Source organism: Drosophila innubila, assembly GCF_004354385.1.
Source record: "Drosophila innubila isolate TH190305 chromosome 2L unlocalized genomic scaffold, UK_Dinn_1.0 4_B_2L, whole genome shotgun sequence".
In the NCBI taxonomy this organism is placed as follows: domain Eukaryota; kingdom Metazoa; phylum Arthropoda; class Insecta; order Diptera; family Drosophilidae; genus Drosophila; species Drosophila innubila.
In genome coordinates this window covers 9493736-9512199 of record NW_022995372.1, presented here as the reverse complement: position 1 = coordinate 9512199, position 18464 = coordinate 9493736, and the positions used below count along the sequence as shown (strand labels likewise).

Here is an 18464-nt window from a genome sequence, read left to right as displayed (position 1 = left end):
GCAGTTCAGTGTAGTAATTCAATAGCAACTTTTCATATATGAAAAGTACTTTGTTACAGATAGTGGAGTGAGCAATAAGGGGTTAAAGGGTGGGTGGGAGAGTAAGAAGTGGGGCATAGTCAGAGGCAGGCAGGCATTTGCCATGTAATTGGCTGCAATTTGCATAACAATTCTGCGACTGTTTTGCATAAGTCCTGCGACGATGCAACATAATAACGGAGGCAGCACTTATTTTCACATTAGAAATTCCTTTTTGGGCCCCCGCCTGGGTAAGGACATAAGGACACGAAGCAGCAGGCAGCTCGCTGCATGCACCAGGCAGAGTCAATTATGTGCTTCGCTTGAGCTGCAGCACTCGGCATACACACTCCACACACCCACACATACACACTCCACACACACACACACACACACACACAGAGAACGAACTCAAGATGCAGCCTCGTAAAGTCAGAGTCGGAAATGCAACGCAGAAATCTCTGGCAACGGTAAAAATGCCACCATTTCCTTGGGCCCGGCCAAAAAGTGAAAACAGAAAATAGAAAACAGAAAACAGAACCCCCAAAATGCTATTTGAGCAAGCACAACGGAAGTGTGTTGCATTTGGGTCTCCAACTGCACACACATGTCTTACTCAATCATCCCCTCCAATGCCACCGCCATTCATTCAACTACCCCTCGCCTAAAAGATATAGTTGCAATTGCCATAAAAGTTATCAGAATTGAAATTTTGCTTAAAAAGTTTCTCGCTTTGGGTTGCATATGCACTCAAGAAGTTTATAAGATCTACTTTAATAATGTCGAGTGCATGATTTATGCCCCGTACACACACACACACACACACATATATATATATACTGAAACCCCAACATCCTTGAGAAAAAATCTCATCATGAGAAATTAAAACTCAAGCACAAAGCGTTCCGGCGGCGTAGCTAAATAAATGACGATGACGTTGATGCAGAAAATACTGAGCAGAAGTTGAAAAAGGAAAAAAGAAAATAGCGCAAGAGAGAGGGTGACGACTAGGAATCGTACGAGAAAGATTTGCAGATCTCCATAAACACTAAAAGCATTTTCCTTTTTCCTCAAAGTACTCAAAACTTTATGCTTGATTGGGTTTCACCTTAGAAAACTCACCTTATATTCATTTACACGCGTTGACTTCATATTCTCAGGTAGCCAACGAAAGAAAAGCAAAATAGAAATAACGAAAAGATGTTAAATTAATCAAAATGTAATGTGCCGCTTCCATGGCAACCTGAAAAAGCCTCCCACAAATTAAGCTAATAAATTCAAAAAAATGAGTTCGAAGCTTAATTTGCTATGAGCATTTTTCATTTTTTTTCGCGACCTCTCGGCAATTCTATTCCCCTTAAGCTTCCTTCAGATAAAAAAAAACAAATGGTCCACGCAAATCTAAAGCAACAAAATACGAAATACTGAACAAAAACCAAAAAGGAAAAAGAGAAACGACAATAAATGAGCTACAAGCTGTCGGGAAACTCATTGCAGACAAAGTGAAAAGTCTAATGAAGCTATGTTGACTTGGGAATGCTCTGTATTAACCTGGTTACAGAACAAGATTGTTAAGAATACAGCACAAAAAAAATGATTCACCAAAATATTAAAACGTGATCAGTTATAATGTCAATTTCAACTTTTTGTTGTAAGCTCTTTTATTTTTGAGACACGATATAAATTCTGAGTCAAATATATAATCTTCATTACTTTTAAATTGAATTGATAATATAACAAGAATTTGAAAAATCTTATATTTACTATCGAGCAACGCTAAGCAACGTGTTCTCTGTCTAAAAAATTAGATTAGAGTATATTAATACTCTACCCAAAAAAAAAATAGAAATACGTTTGTATATTGTACGAGAGTGCCTATAATAAATATGTACTCACTTAACTTAAGGCTATGTAAATTAAGAAAGTATGGCCGCAGTTAATTTACATAAGGTACTGGAAAATAAATGTTTGTGTATTTTTTTATGCGGTTTTCTCTTGTGCCCCTATAAATTGCACTCGAACCTCGGTTAATCTAGTGTTTTGTTTTTTGTTGTTTTCTTTCTTACAGACTCGATTTTAGGCCAGGCCGTGGCGTTTACGATCTGCAAATTAAGAACACCTCCTATAATCGGGACAACGGACGGTTCGAGTGTCGCATCAAGGCCAAAGGCACCGGCGCCGATGTGCATCAGGAATTTTACAATGTGACCGTACTAACGGCACCACATCCGCCGATGGTAACACCCGGCAACATTGCGGTCGCCACAGAGGAAAAACCACTTGAGCTCACCTGCAGCAGCATTGGCGGTTCCCCGGATCCTATGATAACGTAAGTTCGCATTGTTAATGATGCACTCCATTCCACACCGAGCTCACTTTTAACAAGGTTATATACACTGCGATATCAAATTTGTAACGCATTAAAGGCGGGCTTATTTGATTTGTCAAATGCTCACATTGACGATAGCAGAAAAAGCCTAGAATAATAGTAAGCTTATATTTAATTATCGAAATTAGTTTATTATTATCCAAGTTTCCATGTGCATTTGCCTTATTTACCGGCTAATATATCGATAGAGATGGCTGATTGTATTCTTGTCAGATTTTTTTTTATATAAGTGATGGGAAAAAAATATAATTTTTCAATTTTAATGCAGATTTAAATTAGAGGTCGAACAATGACATAATGATATTCTGAAAAGGAATCGCTCAAGTTTTGACAAACTCATGACAGCTGGGAGTTTTTGAAAAACTGCCAAAAGAAACAATTTAATTTCCCAATTTTGATTCAGAATCAAATTTGAGTCAAGTGATGGTCAAAAAATATAATCTTTTTCAAGGCTGCAAACCTCCAAAAAAAATTTTAAAGGTTGGGCTCGGCGGTTAGAGCCATATACCCCCTGAACCCTAGGTATGGTTGCGAAGCTTGGTTCAATTTCACACAAATAATATTTTTATTTTTATATAGTTTTCTCTAAATTTTGAACTAATTATATATTTTTTTTTATAGAAATCAAATATTGATGTTAATTTAAATTTATTTGAAGATTAAAATATGACTTATTTTAATCCGAAATCTCAAATCATTGCTAATATTAGAAAACCATAAAATTTATGTAATTATTTTTTGTTCAAATCGAACCTTTTGTTTTAGAAAGCGGTTCGGCTTAGGTGCGGGTTCGCAAAGTAAATAATTTCAAGGGTTCGGCTTATGATCCGGTTCAAGCTGCTTAAAAACCCGAACCAAACCGGTTCTACGAGATTCGGTTCAGAACCGGTTTGCAGCCTTTATCTTTTTAGTTTTCGATTATTCCATGGAATTTTATATTACATCACAAAAGTTGACACATTAAAACCAAAGGAATTACAAAAGAAATTACACATCTTTCTGAGTATATTTTAACACCCATATGAAATTAAGTTAGTATTCTATCCTTTTTTTACTATTAAAAGCATTTTCTATATTTTTCATGATTTTTATAAGTCGTTATTTGAGATACAACAAGTGCTCTGCTCATTAGTGTATTGCGACTTCGGGCTGGCGAAATAAATAGGTTTGGTCTCTGTTTTTTTTATTATTATTATTTTTAGTGTCAGCTGTCGACGGTGCTGTGGTCAGCGCCAGTTGAAGCACATCCGGCAGAAAGTAAATCACTTAACTGGTCGCCTTCATTAATAATTCCAGCCGACACATGGTTTATTATCATTTTTTATTTTTTGGCACTAAATCGCTGTCTCTCGCTTCACTCTCCATCTCTTTTCCGTTTTCTTTATTTTATTGCAGCTGGTTTCGAGAGGGCAGCAATGTTCCATTGCAGTCATATGCGCTGAAGGGCGGCTCCAAGAACCACTACACGAATGCCACACTGCAGATACTGCCCAGAAGAGCCGATGATGGTGCCAAGTACAAATGCGTCGTTTGGAATCGAGCCATGCCCGAGGGACATTCGCTGGAGACCAGCGTCGCTCTGAACGTCAACTGTGAGTATACAACTTGAACCAGGGGGGAAATTCCAACTGAAGCCGTTATGGAATTGAGCCAAAAAAAAAAAAATAGTGGAAAAAATAAGAAAAAAACACTTGCCATAGACCACAAATTTATGACTTGACCTACGATTAATTTGAGAGGCTTTTCCTTTTTAACGTATGCCAAAAATATTTTGTTTCGGGCTTTATTATAAAATGCATAGTAAAAGTTTCCTTTACAAATGGAATGGTTTCGAGTATAAAGACTTACAGTATATAAAACAAAGTTCCAAATAAATTAGAAAATAATTCAAGAGAAATATTAGTGTCGGAAAATGAGCTATTAAAAATATGATGTTTATAGAAAAGTTTAAGCTCCTAAAAATGATACATAATATAGAAGTAAGACAGAACTAATTTTCATACTCGTATTATAAGTATGTGTATATAACTTGTAAAAAAATGTATTTCCAAGGAAAGTGAGGATATACTTTATAGGTAATATTATATGTAAATATATTGAATTGTCTATTATAGTCTTCAGTTTAATATAAGTTGTGTTTTCTTTGTAAATTTTATATGACCATTTATTTATATATTTCATACTTACTTATTTAATTAATTCCAATTCTGATAGTATTTTTCTTATGTATAATACATTTTTCGTCTTCCTCAAACAACACATAAACAATAATATTTGAGCACATTTTCCAACGTCTTTCCTTTTACGAAAGAAGAGCATTTCATATGCGCTTTATTGCAGTTGCCTTAAGCTAGTTTTTCTCAGTTTTCTTCACGTTTTTTCCTTTTGTCAGTTTTTGTAATTAAATGCAGCAGTTTGTTGAACAAATGTTGCTGTCCAGTTGTCACATGATCAACGTGACCCAGAAGCCGCGCACATTGCAGACCCATAAAGTGTCTGGCTGAAAAACACACACACACATACACCCACTCAAACAGACACACATACCCATAAAGTACGCCACTTGATTGTTAGTTATTGGTTTCCATAGCACAAGGAGCTTCGTTGGATCCCGTTCTATAGGCAAACTCTAGACTCAAGCTGTCATATTAGCTGACAAGTCTTTTGGGCGAGGGAGAAAAATAGAGAAGAAAGAGAGAGAGAGAGAGAGAGAGAGAGAGAGAGAGAGAGAGAGAGAGTGAGAGAAGGGGGAGGGGAGTTGTTGTATATATGGCAACCATTGCAAGCATTTCACCCAATTTTTACCGATATTAAATTTCATTTGAATGGGCCACGCTGCGTATACGCAATAAACTTGTCACGTTAGTTGGATTTTTATAATAAAAATCACTAAAAACGACATCATATAAAATCTGCATGAAATTTATGCAATCAAATAGAGTTACAGTTGGCTACAGTTTACCGTTGTTTTCTTTGTTGTTGTGGTACAAAAAAAGTAGCAAAAAAAAGAACTGACAAGTAACAAGATTTCGCGATTCAGCGGCACAGCGTGAGAGAGAGCGAGAGAACCGAGGAAGAGAGAGAGCGCAAATATATTCATAGGAAAACATAAATTGCAGTCATTTTTATACACGCCGGATTTGTAGCCGCAAAAGTAGACAGACAACAACAACATGAGTACATATGTGCGTGTGTGTTCCAAAGTGTGTGTGTCACATGCAGCGGACTCGTAACGTCAGCGTAACAAATATTTATAGTCTTTGCTATTTGGCACAGCAAACGAAACGAAAACCCAGACAACAAACCAAGAAAAAGTCTAACAACAGCCAAAACATTTGATGCCCACACTCACACCACAAGCTAAATACCCTACAAATCAATGTAAATAAATGTATATAAATAAATAATACAAATATTAAGCAAACAAATAAACATTTGCAACAATATTAATCTAAAAATTTAAGCCTATTAATTGAATTATTTTAAGTTCACGATAATTCTTGTGATATAAGTAGTTAGAGAGCGGATATGACATTCCAATAAATCTAAATGCAACAAATATGAAAAAATAAATTCAATAGATACTAGAGTCTCTCATTTTCTATGATAATTCGATAATTTTTCAAAAAGTTGTCACATTATAATTTCTAGAGACACTAAAAGTTTTCGACGAAAATACATTTTAAATTTTAATTAAAAATTAAGAATATAAATTAACAATATAAATTAATATTAGTTATTTTTAAATTTATAACGGAAAGATAAAAAAAATATGAAGGTAAAGTTGTATTCCAGTTTATTCTTACATTTTATATTTTTTTCAAAGAATAGGGAAAACTCAGATGAAGAATTTGTTATAGATATAACAGATAACCAGCAGATTTTTCTGTCGCTCTGTATGACTGATATCTATAGCTATTATTTCCTACCAATTACAAGAATCTAGAATTAAAGTAATAGAATGAAATAACATAACGTTACCTAAACGGACTTTGAAATTCCAAAATGTAAAGTTATTGATAAGACCTAAAGGCAGATCAACGAAAATCAGCTTCAAAAATAAAATTAATAAAAGTAAAAACTCAAAGGAAGTTGAAAGAATTATGCAAATTAAGCATACTTAAAAAATAATCCTTTAAAGCGTTACAAACTTAATGACAAATTTTAATGCCCACTTAAGCGGCATGAAAAGGAATTACAGCAAGCTGGTTAAAGGCTTTACTCACATACACATATTTGTGTAAAACGAAATGAAATGAAGAAGGCACAAACATAGCACAACACAACAGAGAACGGAAAACAAGAAACAATATGAAGAAACGAAGGGCAGAGCAGTTGAGTCGAAGACCAAGTTACTAGGGGGAAGGCGTCTTGATGTTGCCGGATAGAGACTCCTCGAACACTAGGAGAACAAGGCACAAATGTGTGTGGGACTCTGGGTTGTCTAATAGGGGAGAGTATAGCAATTTTGGGTTTAGTATTTATGATGCTCATTTAAAATCCATTAGGAGCATAGTCAGCATAGGCCACAGCGGCAAATAAAAGGCAGAAGAATATAGAACGTGGCCCATATAATGTGTGTTGGGCTATTGGCCAAAGTCAAAAGTGCCTCCAAGGTGCATTTAGCTGGAAGCCAAAATGTGGCCCATTCTGGCCACAAGGGCCAACAGGCCAGCAGGGACCTAACAACCTGTCCGAGACGTTTAACAACAATTGAATTTAGAGCGCAGCTTTTGAACATTGCAATGGCCCCTAGGCCAAAAAGGGCTGGAAAACAATAAAGTATCTCCGTCTCCTAATACAGTTGGAGAGTCATTGGACAGACAATAAGTGGAAGCTAAATACGCTTGTTTGAAATGGAGGGAAAAGTGAAAGTATTTATGATAAAAAAGCGAGTAGAAAATAGTTATTAAAATATTTGCCTAGCATTTCAATGTTATTGTGACGGTAATGTGCGATGTTTACATAATTTCATAGTCAAAAATGCCTTCAAATCAATGTTTCTCAATAGAACTAAGATTTTTCTGTGTCATTTATCAATTTTGAATAGATTAATTTCATATACTAACTGTTAAGACACATATAATTGCTTATAGAAATTCTAAAAATATGAAATAAATTACATTAAGTTCTAACAAAAATAATCTTCTTAATTGAAGAAAATTATCTTTATATTATTATATTAAGTTCTGTAAAAATATTTTTTTCAAATTAAAACGAATTTATTGTTCGATTTACACAAATTCAATTAAAATCGGGTAAACTCAAATGCTTAATTTTTTCTCTCAATATCAAATTGAAAGAACAGTTTAGCAGATAAGCACAGTTTGACTAGCGTTGGGACTGAAAGATAGAAATGAATGTGAATGGAAGCCAAAGACGACGTTGTCCTGCAATCTTAATGCTTGACTCTCTGATTGTGATGGATAAGCAATTGGCAACATTAGACAGCAGCAACAGTAAGAGCAAGAGACAGAGATCGATGCAGGTTATCTCACTCGCACACACACAGACAGATAGTTGTAGCACAAAGCGAGAGAGCTGACAAATGGCAGAGCAATTTTTAATTGAAAATGTTTGCATGGATTCTTGGCAATGTGATTCCTTGCATGTGGAACGTGCTCCTCTTTGTTTACTGCCCCTTCCCCTTCCGCTCCCGCTCTCCATAACCCCTTGGGCAAACGGACATGCCACGTCGCTGTTGATGTTGATCTTTGTGTGCGCTGCGTGTTGTGCCTGCATTTGATTGATTTATGCTTCGGCGAGAAAAAATACAAAACAAAACTACGAAAAATGAAAGAAGTAGAAAATGCATAAAAACAAAAAAATGGAAAACGCTGCCATATCAAAAATAAACTCCCAATGCGTCATGTCGTCAACGTCAGCGTCATCATCGAGTGCTGAGTGTTTTATTACATGCGAAAATCCGAAATGAAATTATTACAATTTGCTCTTTCATCCTCTGAGTGTGTGTGTGTGTGTGTGTGTTTGTGTATTTGTGTATGGAGACAGCAATCAAATGGTGTTGCATACTTTTCAGCGCACAGCAGCTAATAAGATACGCAAAAGTGAAATTAGAGACCAGGCACTGAAAGGCGGGCTTGCAAATTGCGCATACGCAACGTGGCCATGCATACAACAGATAACAAAAACAGCAACAACAACAACATCAACAACAACGGCAAATAGGAAATGCGACACGTGGCGCTGTCAACTTGGCACAGTTTTAGGAGCTGGCAACACACACACACACACACACACATGCATACGTGAGAGGCACGTTTCCACATATTTTCAGTTGCCACACCGCGAATTGCACTAGAAATGCATATGTGCGTTGATGTGTGTGTGAGTGTGTGGGTGTTGGCACCTGGCACGTGACTTTTGTGCAGTTGCATGCAGCTCACGTAATAAACCTTGCCTACATTTGCCATCTTTCTCGAGTCCTTGGCCGAAAAGTCGCTGGCGACGAAGACAAACAGGACTCATGTGTCGTGGCCTGCTGAAGTGGAAAGAAAAGCCGTTGAAAAGACATTTCAATTTGAATAAAAAAGGCGAAAGATGCCACTGCCACCAGAGAGTGTGCAACGAGGAGAGCGATGAATTAGGGAGAGCTAACATCACCTACTCAGGTGGCATGCAAATGCAGGTACATCGTCTCTGACAATAATGCGCATTAGCGTGAAATTTCTTGGCAGAAAACCAAACCGACAGAACACTCGCCAGATACAAATGCAAATGCAGATGCGAATCCTTTCGGCGCATTATTTTCTCGACAAATATTTGGTAAGAAAACTTTGATTCGATTACCTGAATACTCAACGATAATCGCTCAGTTATCGATAGCTCACAGATTTTTGATTTCACTTAGCCAAAGTTTTTGTGTTTTCTAAGTAATTTTGAATATAAATGAAAATACCCTGAAACAGTAAGTAAAGGACGGCGTATACAATAAAAGCACGTTAATGTACCCATGCTTGCTTATTTATTGGGCAATATTCAAAAGTTTACAGCATTTTGACTTCGTTTGACGTAATGTAATTTTAATTGAATTCATTTAATGTGCGATCACAAACGGAAATTTCAGTTTCATAAAATATGAAATTTGATTTTATTTAATAATTCAGAGAAAGCTCTTGAGTTTTACCATAAAGCTTTAGCATGTGTGTACATAGCTGCAGTTGTAGATGATAAAATCCATTGGATCGTAGCGCAAGTTAAGATCCACAGTGCAGTAGTACTGATATGTGAGGACGTGCGTAGCAGATTTACATGTGTATGTGTGTGCGTGTAAGCAGTGGAAGCTAGGCTCATTGTGGAATATAATTGAATGTGTGCGTGTGCAGCAGCAAAATGAGACCGGTGGAAACTATGCATGTGTGTGTGTGTGTGTAGGGTGTGCAAGAGCAGCAGAGCAAGCTGAGACGAATTAATGAATGAAAGCTAAGTATAATTGTGTGCATGTGTAGAGCAGCTGAGCAAGATCTTATCAATTTGTCTGTCCACATTCCAGACCCAGAATTAATGGATCTGTTTGACCAATTTACAAGGGCCCCAACATTATTAATAGGGCAATCCTTGTACTCGGAAAACCAATTGCAAAGATGGAGTGGCAAGGTAAATAAAATTCAGCCGATTTGGAGTTGCAGGATGAATTATTCATTATAATATGAATATTAAATTTTACATCTCTCTAAGAATTAATACTATATACAATATTATTAAAATAAATTATTTGAAATAACTTTAACAAAAAATCTTAACTTTTCATCATAGTCACTATATAAAGCTATTTACAGCTTTGGTTGTAGTTTTTTAACCACTGTGCATTAACTGCACGACACCTTGACAAACCTTAAAACTGTTGGCTTACATCCCTGAGGTAGCACAACAACTACAACTATTGCAAATGATTCTGAGTTGCCGTCTCGGTTGTTATTGCTTGCCAATATTGGAGCAGTTGGAGCCTGGAGCGGCTCTGCGGCTTGTCCTTTTTGATTATGCCATTGCCAAAAGGCAAAAGGCAAAGTGCCAAAAAAAAAAAAAGCAATGGACGAAATATCTGTACTTTGCTGAGCAACACGAAATGCTTTTTGCCCTGACAGATGGTAGAAGGAGCCCAGTATTGCCATTGGGAGCGATACAGACACGTGCTAATGCCCCACACAATTGCAATTAGTGTCAGTGTTGGCATCCCTGGCATTCCTGTGCAGCAATGAGTCAAGTCTATGCCAGAGAACGGCCCTGCAGCCAGGACATTTGCATAGTCAGAAACGGGAAGCCGAACCACAAAAGAAAATGCCGTTGCCAAAAGTTGCAGAAAATTTCAAGAGTCAAGCTTCAAGTTGCTTGTATTGTGTTCCAACTTCCTTCGGCTTCTCTTATATCCTGTTTCGATTGTTATGCTTTAAGATTTGGCTTTTGCTTTCTGGCTTATTCTCAGTTTTCCTTAAGCTGATTTGAAGTTTTGCTTTTTTGCTGCGAGGCCTTCTTGGTTTTCCTTGGCCAGGACACAGTTTAATATATGCAGCATTTTAGATGCCTTTAACTGTATTCTCAGCTACCTGAGTATCGTTAGCGTTAACTTCATCAGCTTTTAGCTGCAGCTTAAGTCGACAAAGCGTAAATTATCTACATTAAAGATGTACAAATGTTTTTTTTACCTCTTAAAGTGACACAAAGTGGGTGAAGAAAGGTGTGGGGGAAGCTAACAGCTTTTGTGAAAAAGCAAATTAATAGCTGCCCACTTTCAATTAACTTGTAGCGCCACCCAAACCAACTTTATCAGGTTTGTGTGCAACCGCAAGTGCAGGTACAAAAGTTTTGTTGTATTTCTCGTAGGGGGTGTTGTTGTTTTTGTCCCTGCGAATGCTACAACGCGCTGCCAACTCAATTAATTTCAATGGCCATACATATGACACCTTTGGACCAATGAACGCAAAAAAAACCGCCTCCGCCCGACCCCACAATCCAACGATCTGCTGCCCAAAAAAGTAGGCAACACTTTTTTATAAGCAATTGCAAACGAACGATAAACATTCCCACAGCGAGGGGGGGCAAATTAATGCATTGTGGGAGGTGGAAGAGAGAAAGCGGATTTCTGGCTGTCTCTGAATTTTGGGCTTGGGCTTTTGGGGCAACAGCCTGTCAACAGAAACTGGCCACAAGCTTGTCAACAATTGTGAAAAAAAATATTCTGATATCCATTGAAAGCCTGTCAATTTCTGTACATTTTCTCTAGGGCTGCCACTCTATGCAGAGTTATTAAAGAGAGATGGAAACTCTTTTAAATTACTGAATTCAGTGTAAAGATGAAGATTTCCCGTGTCCATTTCTAGTATAACACTCTAGCTTTATATTTATAAGAAAAGTAAGTTAAGATTATTCAGTAAAAAACTATTTTACAAAATCATAGGCAACTATAATAAAAATATAATAATAAAACACAAATTCTTGACTAACTAAATTTACTAGCAAATTTCAATTAATTTCTTTTGTTTGATTTCTTAACATTATTATTACTATTACTATCAACATATTATTTATCAATAATAAATATAACCATAATTGATACTGATTGTTTAGTGTCTTATATTTCTGAATTTATGTAGTCTACAAACTGCATAATATCTTTTTTAATAAATGTAACTTCACGGTAGCTAAATTTAAGCTGTTTAAAGAATAATTTCCAGTCCATTTATCTTCAATTAACAGGTTTTATTATTTTAATATGGAAATTTCCTGATTTTAATTGTTATTTAGTTAATAAAAAGTTGTATATTATTGACAGCGTAAAAGCTTTATTGAAACGTTTAAGCCAAAATCATTGCAAATGTAGTTTCGATTTGTATTTTGCCGGTTGGCTGCCAAACAACGAGGCATGTGGCATGTATGTCGTGTGTGTGTGTGTGTGTGTGTGTGTGTGTGTGAGTATGTTTGTGTATGTGATGGGTAGGTGTTGCCAGCACGCGCAACGGAAGTCACGTGACGTGTTGTGTGACACGTACGCGACAGCAGATGCTCCTGCCTCTGCTCCTGCTCCCAGGATTCAGTTGCAGCTCGTGCTGTTGACGTTGAATCTGCCGTTTGTTGTCGTTGTTGCAGCAACTTTTCAATTTGGCCAAAATGAGGTGGGGATAATGGCAAAGCCAAAGAGGAGGTGGAGTTGAAGCTGCTGCAGCTTTAAGCAAATGCAAACTTGACTCATTAAAATAACTCCAAGCAGTTGTGTGATACATCCTGCAGGCAGCAACCGCAACAACACCAACAACAACAACTACAACAAGCAACAGCATTAATAACGAGGGGCTCGGCCCAGTTCCGGGTTAAATAATTTAATTTCGCTGCAAAATGGCCAACGGGCGTAAGTAACGACTACGCGGCGTATGAGCAACGCTCAGTTTTATTTAACGCTGCCTAGCCGGAAGCCAGAGCCTCGTTTGGGTCGTGTAACGAGGTTCATATACACGGAGAGGGGGGAATTGAAGAGGGTGCTATATATGTATGTATATGCGGCATGGGGATGAAGTGGGATGCCAACTTGGTGGCATGTTGCAGGTGCAGGCGACGCATATTTCGTGCCACTAATGTGGCCAGTCATAAAATCACAATGCGCTGCGTTCCAGGGGGGCGTTTGTGGCGGGGCGTGGCAACATGAATGTGAACACTTGGCAGCGAACGATATGCTAACTTATTAAAAATATAAAAAAGGGGTCTACTAGTGAATACCCTGTAAACAAGATTTAATTGTAAATTTGCTTATTTGATTAAATAAGGATTTCTTAAAAAATTATAAAACTAGTCCTACCTTGAACTTAACTTCATAATCAATAGTCAAGAAAATAAATAAATATGCTAATTTTATTATATTCATTTGATTTTTCTATTGATATCTTAGATTTAACATTCTATTGTATAAAAATCATTCCTTAGCTTCAGAAATAACATGAACTTGAATCTCATTGAACAGTTCTGAAACCTAAATATTTGAGTATCCCCAGATTCTCTATGTTCGAAATAATACAGTATCTATTAAATAACTTATAAACTTTGGCTTGTTGTATTCCTAGATGCCAATCAATGTATTTTACTGTGTTGCCAAGTTTTTCTTTAGTAATTTTTAAAGACTAGATCCCATTAGATATCCACTTTAAAAGTAGTTTTTAAACCGTGATAAGCTCTCGGCAATTTTTTGCATATTACTTCACGAAAAAGGTGTCAAAATCATGATACCTGCAGCACAAGCATGAAAACATAGCAAGAAATTTAAAAAGTAAAAAATATACATACTATATTTAAAAATGAGAAAAGGGAAAAAATCGCGTAGCGAACTTCATGGCAAATGTCAGCGAGTTTTGTGGCAAGGGACTGGGCTAGATGGGTGTGGCAGCAACACCCTTCAGCGTGAAACTGCATGGCTTGCTGGGCATGAAAATACCGGAGGGGAGAGTGAGGTTGACGAAGAGGGAGTGGGAGGCGGAGGGAAGTTAGGTGCAGCAAGCAGAATGTGTTGAAATGTAAACTGGACCTGACAAGCGCTGCTCATTAAATTTTATTTTATAATTACACACACCAACACACACACACGCACACACGCAGTGGCATAGGCTTTAATGTGCTGGTTGCCTCGTAATTGGGTCTCGAGTAACGCAACTTTTTGGATTCGCTGCGAAATGCTCCCGATTCCTGGCCGTTTAGAGCATTTTGGTTCAGAAAATGTTGCAGGACAAAAACAACAACAACAACCGCAATGAATACAATAACAACAACAAGTACAAGAACAACGTCAACTTAGTTTAACAATGGGCATTTGGTCAGTCAGTCGGTGATTAAAGTAAAGTATTTGAAAGTTAATTGGTACTGAAAAAGCAACAACAACAACCGTAACAACGACAACAACAATAGTTGGGAGCTGTTATGCCTTACGCTTCACTAACCAGCCAAGTGGCAAGCGGACCCCAAAAAAGCCGAACAAAAAGTAACGGTACATAGCTTACCACTTAAGCCAAATGGCCCATTGCACAGTGGGTATATTTTTAAATAGTAACTAGCAAAATTTGTATTTAATATTTGGAATATACATTTTTAATAATGTGGAATTCTTAGCAAGTTTTTTGTCATTTTTAGCTCAAATCAGTAAAATACCAAAATTATTTCAAACGTGTTCGCTTCAGCTATTATTTGGTACTTAATCCAAATGTTTTATTAAAAGTATTTCTTTAAATTTTGTTCTAATTTGTTTGGACAAGTCATCGATTTAAAATATATTTACTGAGATCCGTTTTTAGTTTTAGTTTAATCAATTATTTATTTTACAGTACGTGAAACTCTAAGAAAAAACATTTCGTATTGAATATTTTTTGTGTTATATTAATGATATTTTTAAAAATTTCTTTTAATCAACTTCTTTTTATTTAATATCTGGTGCCGAATTACATGCATAATAAATAAAAAAAGATTACACACAATGCTTTGTTAAAATTAATAATTTGTTTCTCCCGCAGTATATATTTTTATTTATAATTAAATATAACAACTTTAATTGTGAATCCAGTTAAAATATTTTTATTGCTTTTCCGCTATTAAATTTGTATTAAAGTATTATATTATATGCAATCTGTACCGTACGATTAGTTTTGAGTGTTCTTCGCTTACTGTAAAGGCTTTAAATTATTATTTTTAACTAATCTAACTAACTAACTAATCTCTAATTTTATCTTGATCTGATTGGGTTTTTCTGGGTTTTACCCAATCCTTACAATAAATGTTGCACCAATTGTTTTCTTTTTCATTTAATACACCCCAGAATATTTATATTTATATTTACATGTACATTACACAGCAATAAATTAATTTATTTGTTAATGTATAGTAAACTAGTGACAACAAATAAATAAATAAATTATATCTCCTTCATAAAAGTCAATGATTGGGATTAGGCTTTCAATTAGATTTGTGCTTTTAATGAAATAGTTCAAGAGACCTATCAAAAATAATTAAATAAAGAACTTACCTTGACTAAGAATTGTTATAATCGAAACTTATAAGTCTGCTCCCACTGTACACGGCACAATGCACTTGTTATAATAGCCAAAAGGGGCCTCGGCCATTTGCTAGTTGCTGCGGCTGTTACACCTCAGACTGGTATTATTTAAAAATGTCGATGGGTCACGCTGCTCGTCAATGTGCTGCTCGGGCGCAATGTCCTGCAGGCAGGACGTGTAATTGAAAATGGTTATTGGCAAGTTAATGGGCCATTGAAGTAAACTTACCCTTTAATTGGCTATTTGTATGCGCAACAGAAGAAACACTCTCTTAACCCATTCTACCCATTCCCAACTCTTTGCTTGCAGATTATCCACGAGTGGATGTGGGACCACAAAACCCACTCCGTATCGAACGCGATCACATTGCCAAGCTGGATTGCCGGGTGGACGCGAAGCCGATGGTATCGAATGTCCGTTGGTCACGCAATGGGCAATATGTGAGTGCCACGCCCAGTCATACGATCTATCGGGTGAGTCGCCATCATGCCGGCAAGTACACCTGCAGTGCGGACAATGGCCTGGGCAAGACCGGAGAGAAGGATATTCTCCTGGACGTGCTCTATCCACCGATTGTCACCATCGAGTCAAAGACCCACGAGGCGGAGGAGGGGGAAACCGTTTTGGTGCGTTGCAATGTCACAGCGAATCCATCTCCGATTGCCATCGAGTGGTTGAAGGAAGGTGCTCCCGATTTTCGCTATACGGGTGAACTGTTGACCCTTGTGTCCGTGCGGGCGGAACATGCGGGAAATTACATTTGTCGCTCCGTGAATCTCATGCAACCGTTCAACTCGAAGCGCATTGAAGGTGTGGGCAACTCTACGGTTGCACTCCTCGTGCGACATCGTCCTGGCCAGGCTTACATCACGCCCAACAAGCCTGTGGTGCATGTGGGCAATGGGGTGACCCTCAGCTGCTCGGCGAATCCTCCAGGCTGGCCCGTGCCCCAGTATCGCTGGTTCCGCGACATGGACGGGGAGGTGAGCAACACACAGAAGATTCTCGCGCAGGGACCACAGTACTCCATACCAAAGGCACATCTTGGCAGTGAGGGAAGATATCACTGTCATGCGGTGAACGAGCTGGGCATTGGGAAGATGGCCACCATTGTGCTGGAGGTGCATCAACCGCCTCAATTTCTGGCCAAGCTGCAACAGCACATGACCCGTCGGGTTGGGGATGTGGATTATGCGGTAACCTGCAGTGCCAAAGCGAAGCCGACGCCACAGATACGCTGGATCAAGGATGGCACGGAAATTCTGACCACGCGCAAGCTCTACGAGATTAGGACCACGCCCACGGATGCAGGCGGAGGCCTTGTTACCGTCCAGAGCATACTGAGATTCCGTGGCAAGGCGCGTCCCAATGGCAATCAACTGTTGCCAGGGGATCGAGGACTCTTCACCTGTCTCTACGAGAACGATGTGAACTCGGCGAATTCCTCGATGCATCTGCGAATCGAACATGAACCAATTGTGCTCCATCAGTATAACAAGGTGGCCTACGATGTGAGGGAATCCGCTGAGGTTGTCTGCAAGGTGCAAGCTTACCCCAAGCCGGAGTTCCAATGGCAATTCGGCAATAATCCCTCGCCTCTGACCATGTCCTCCGATGGTCACTACGAGATTAGCACTAGGATGGACAACAATGATATTTATACTTCCATTTTGAGGATTGGCCATCTGCAGCACTCGGATTACGGAGAGTACACCTGTCGTGCTGTGAATCCCCTGGACACAATACGCACTCAGATCCGATTACAACCCAAGGGGGCGCCGGAGAAACCCACCTCATTGAAGGTCATCGAGGTGGCCCACAACTATGCTGTGTTGAGTTGGCAGCCGGGATTCAATGGTGGATTGATGAGCACCAAGTATTTGGTTAGTTATCGTCGCGTTCCCACGCCCAAGAACAGTTGCTCTCCGATTGTTCCGGCCACACCTACACGCCCAGTTATCAGGTGAGCAGCTCCGCCTCCCAGGTGGGCGCCCATGAATGGATCGAGTTCAATTGCTTCAGGGAGAATCCCTGCAAGTTGGCACCTCTGGATCAACATCAGAGTTACATGTTCAAGATTTATGCGCTGAACGCAAAGGGAACCTCTGGATACTCCAATGAGATACTGGTCACCACAAAGGTCAGCAAGATTCCACCTCCACTCCATGTCAGCTACGATCCCAACTCACATGTGCTGGGCATCAATGTGGCCGCCACTTGCCTCTCCTTGATCGCCGTCGTCGAATCCTTGGTCACTCGAGATGCCACTGTACCCATGTGGGAAATTGTCGAGACTCTCACGTTGTTCCCCTCGGGCAGTGAGGCCACCTTCAAGGAGGCGGTCATCAATCAAATTACACGCACCGCTCACTACACCACCGCAACCACATCTGGACGCAGCTTGAATCCATCGAACGGACAATTGAGCGAGGATCGCACCATGGCATTGGCAGAGACTGCGGGTCCAGGTCCTGTGGTGAGGGTCAAGCTCTGTCTCCTGGCCAACCATGAGCATTGTGGAGCTTACGCAAATGCGGAAAGTAAGTGCGACTGCTCATGAACTAAACTAGTTCACAAATGAACTGCAACTTTTTATACCCTGAGCCCGTTAAAAATGGGCAAAAAAGGGTACAAGTTGCTTGGCAGAATGTATGTAACAGGCAGAAGGGTGCGTGACAGACCCCCCAAAGTATATATATTCTTGATCAGCTTCAACAGCCGAGTCGATTGAGCCAAGTCCGTCTGTATGTCTGTTTGTCCGTCTGTCGGTCCGTCTGTCTGTCCGTCCGTTTGAACGCGTCGATCTCAGAAACCATAAAAGCAAGACACTTCAAACTTGGTGTGTAGGTCCCTGTAGGTTCCATAAGCAGATAAAGTTTGTTATTATTTTTGGATCAGACCACTATATTATATAGCTGCCATAGGAACGATACATCGAAAATGAAGTTTTAGCATGAAATAGTTTTTCATTTGTTGAGATATCTTAACTAAACTAATAGAATATGCATCTGGTA

The 18464-nt window shown here is 38.7% G+C and overlaps 1 protein-coding gene across 1 annotated transcript in view; it reads left to right on the top strand.

The window, feature by feature from the left end:
* Positions 1 to 18464, top strand: part of LOC117779776 (neural cell adhesion molecule 1) — a gene marked incomplete at its 3' end in the record, with an annotated part of 48207 nt that overhangs the window by 19788 nt on the left and 9955 nt on the right. Inside the window, 4 exon segments of the mRNA XM_034616084.1 lie at positions 2087 to 2347; positions 3803 to 3999; positions 15760 to 17358; positions 17361 to 17990. Coding sequence (XP_034471975.1) covers positions 2087 to 2347; positions 3803 to 3999; positions 15760 to 17358; positions 17361 to 17990 — 2687 coding nt within the window.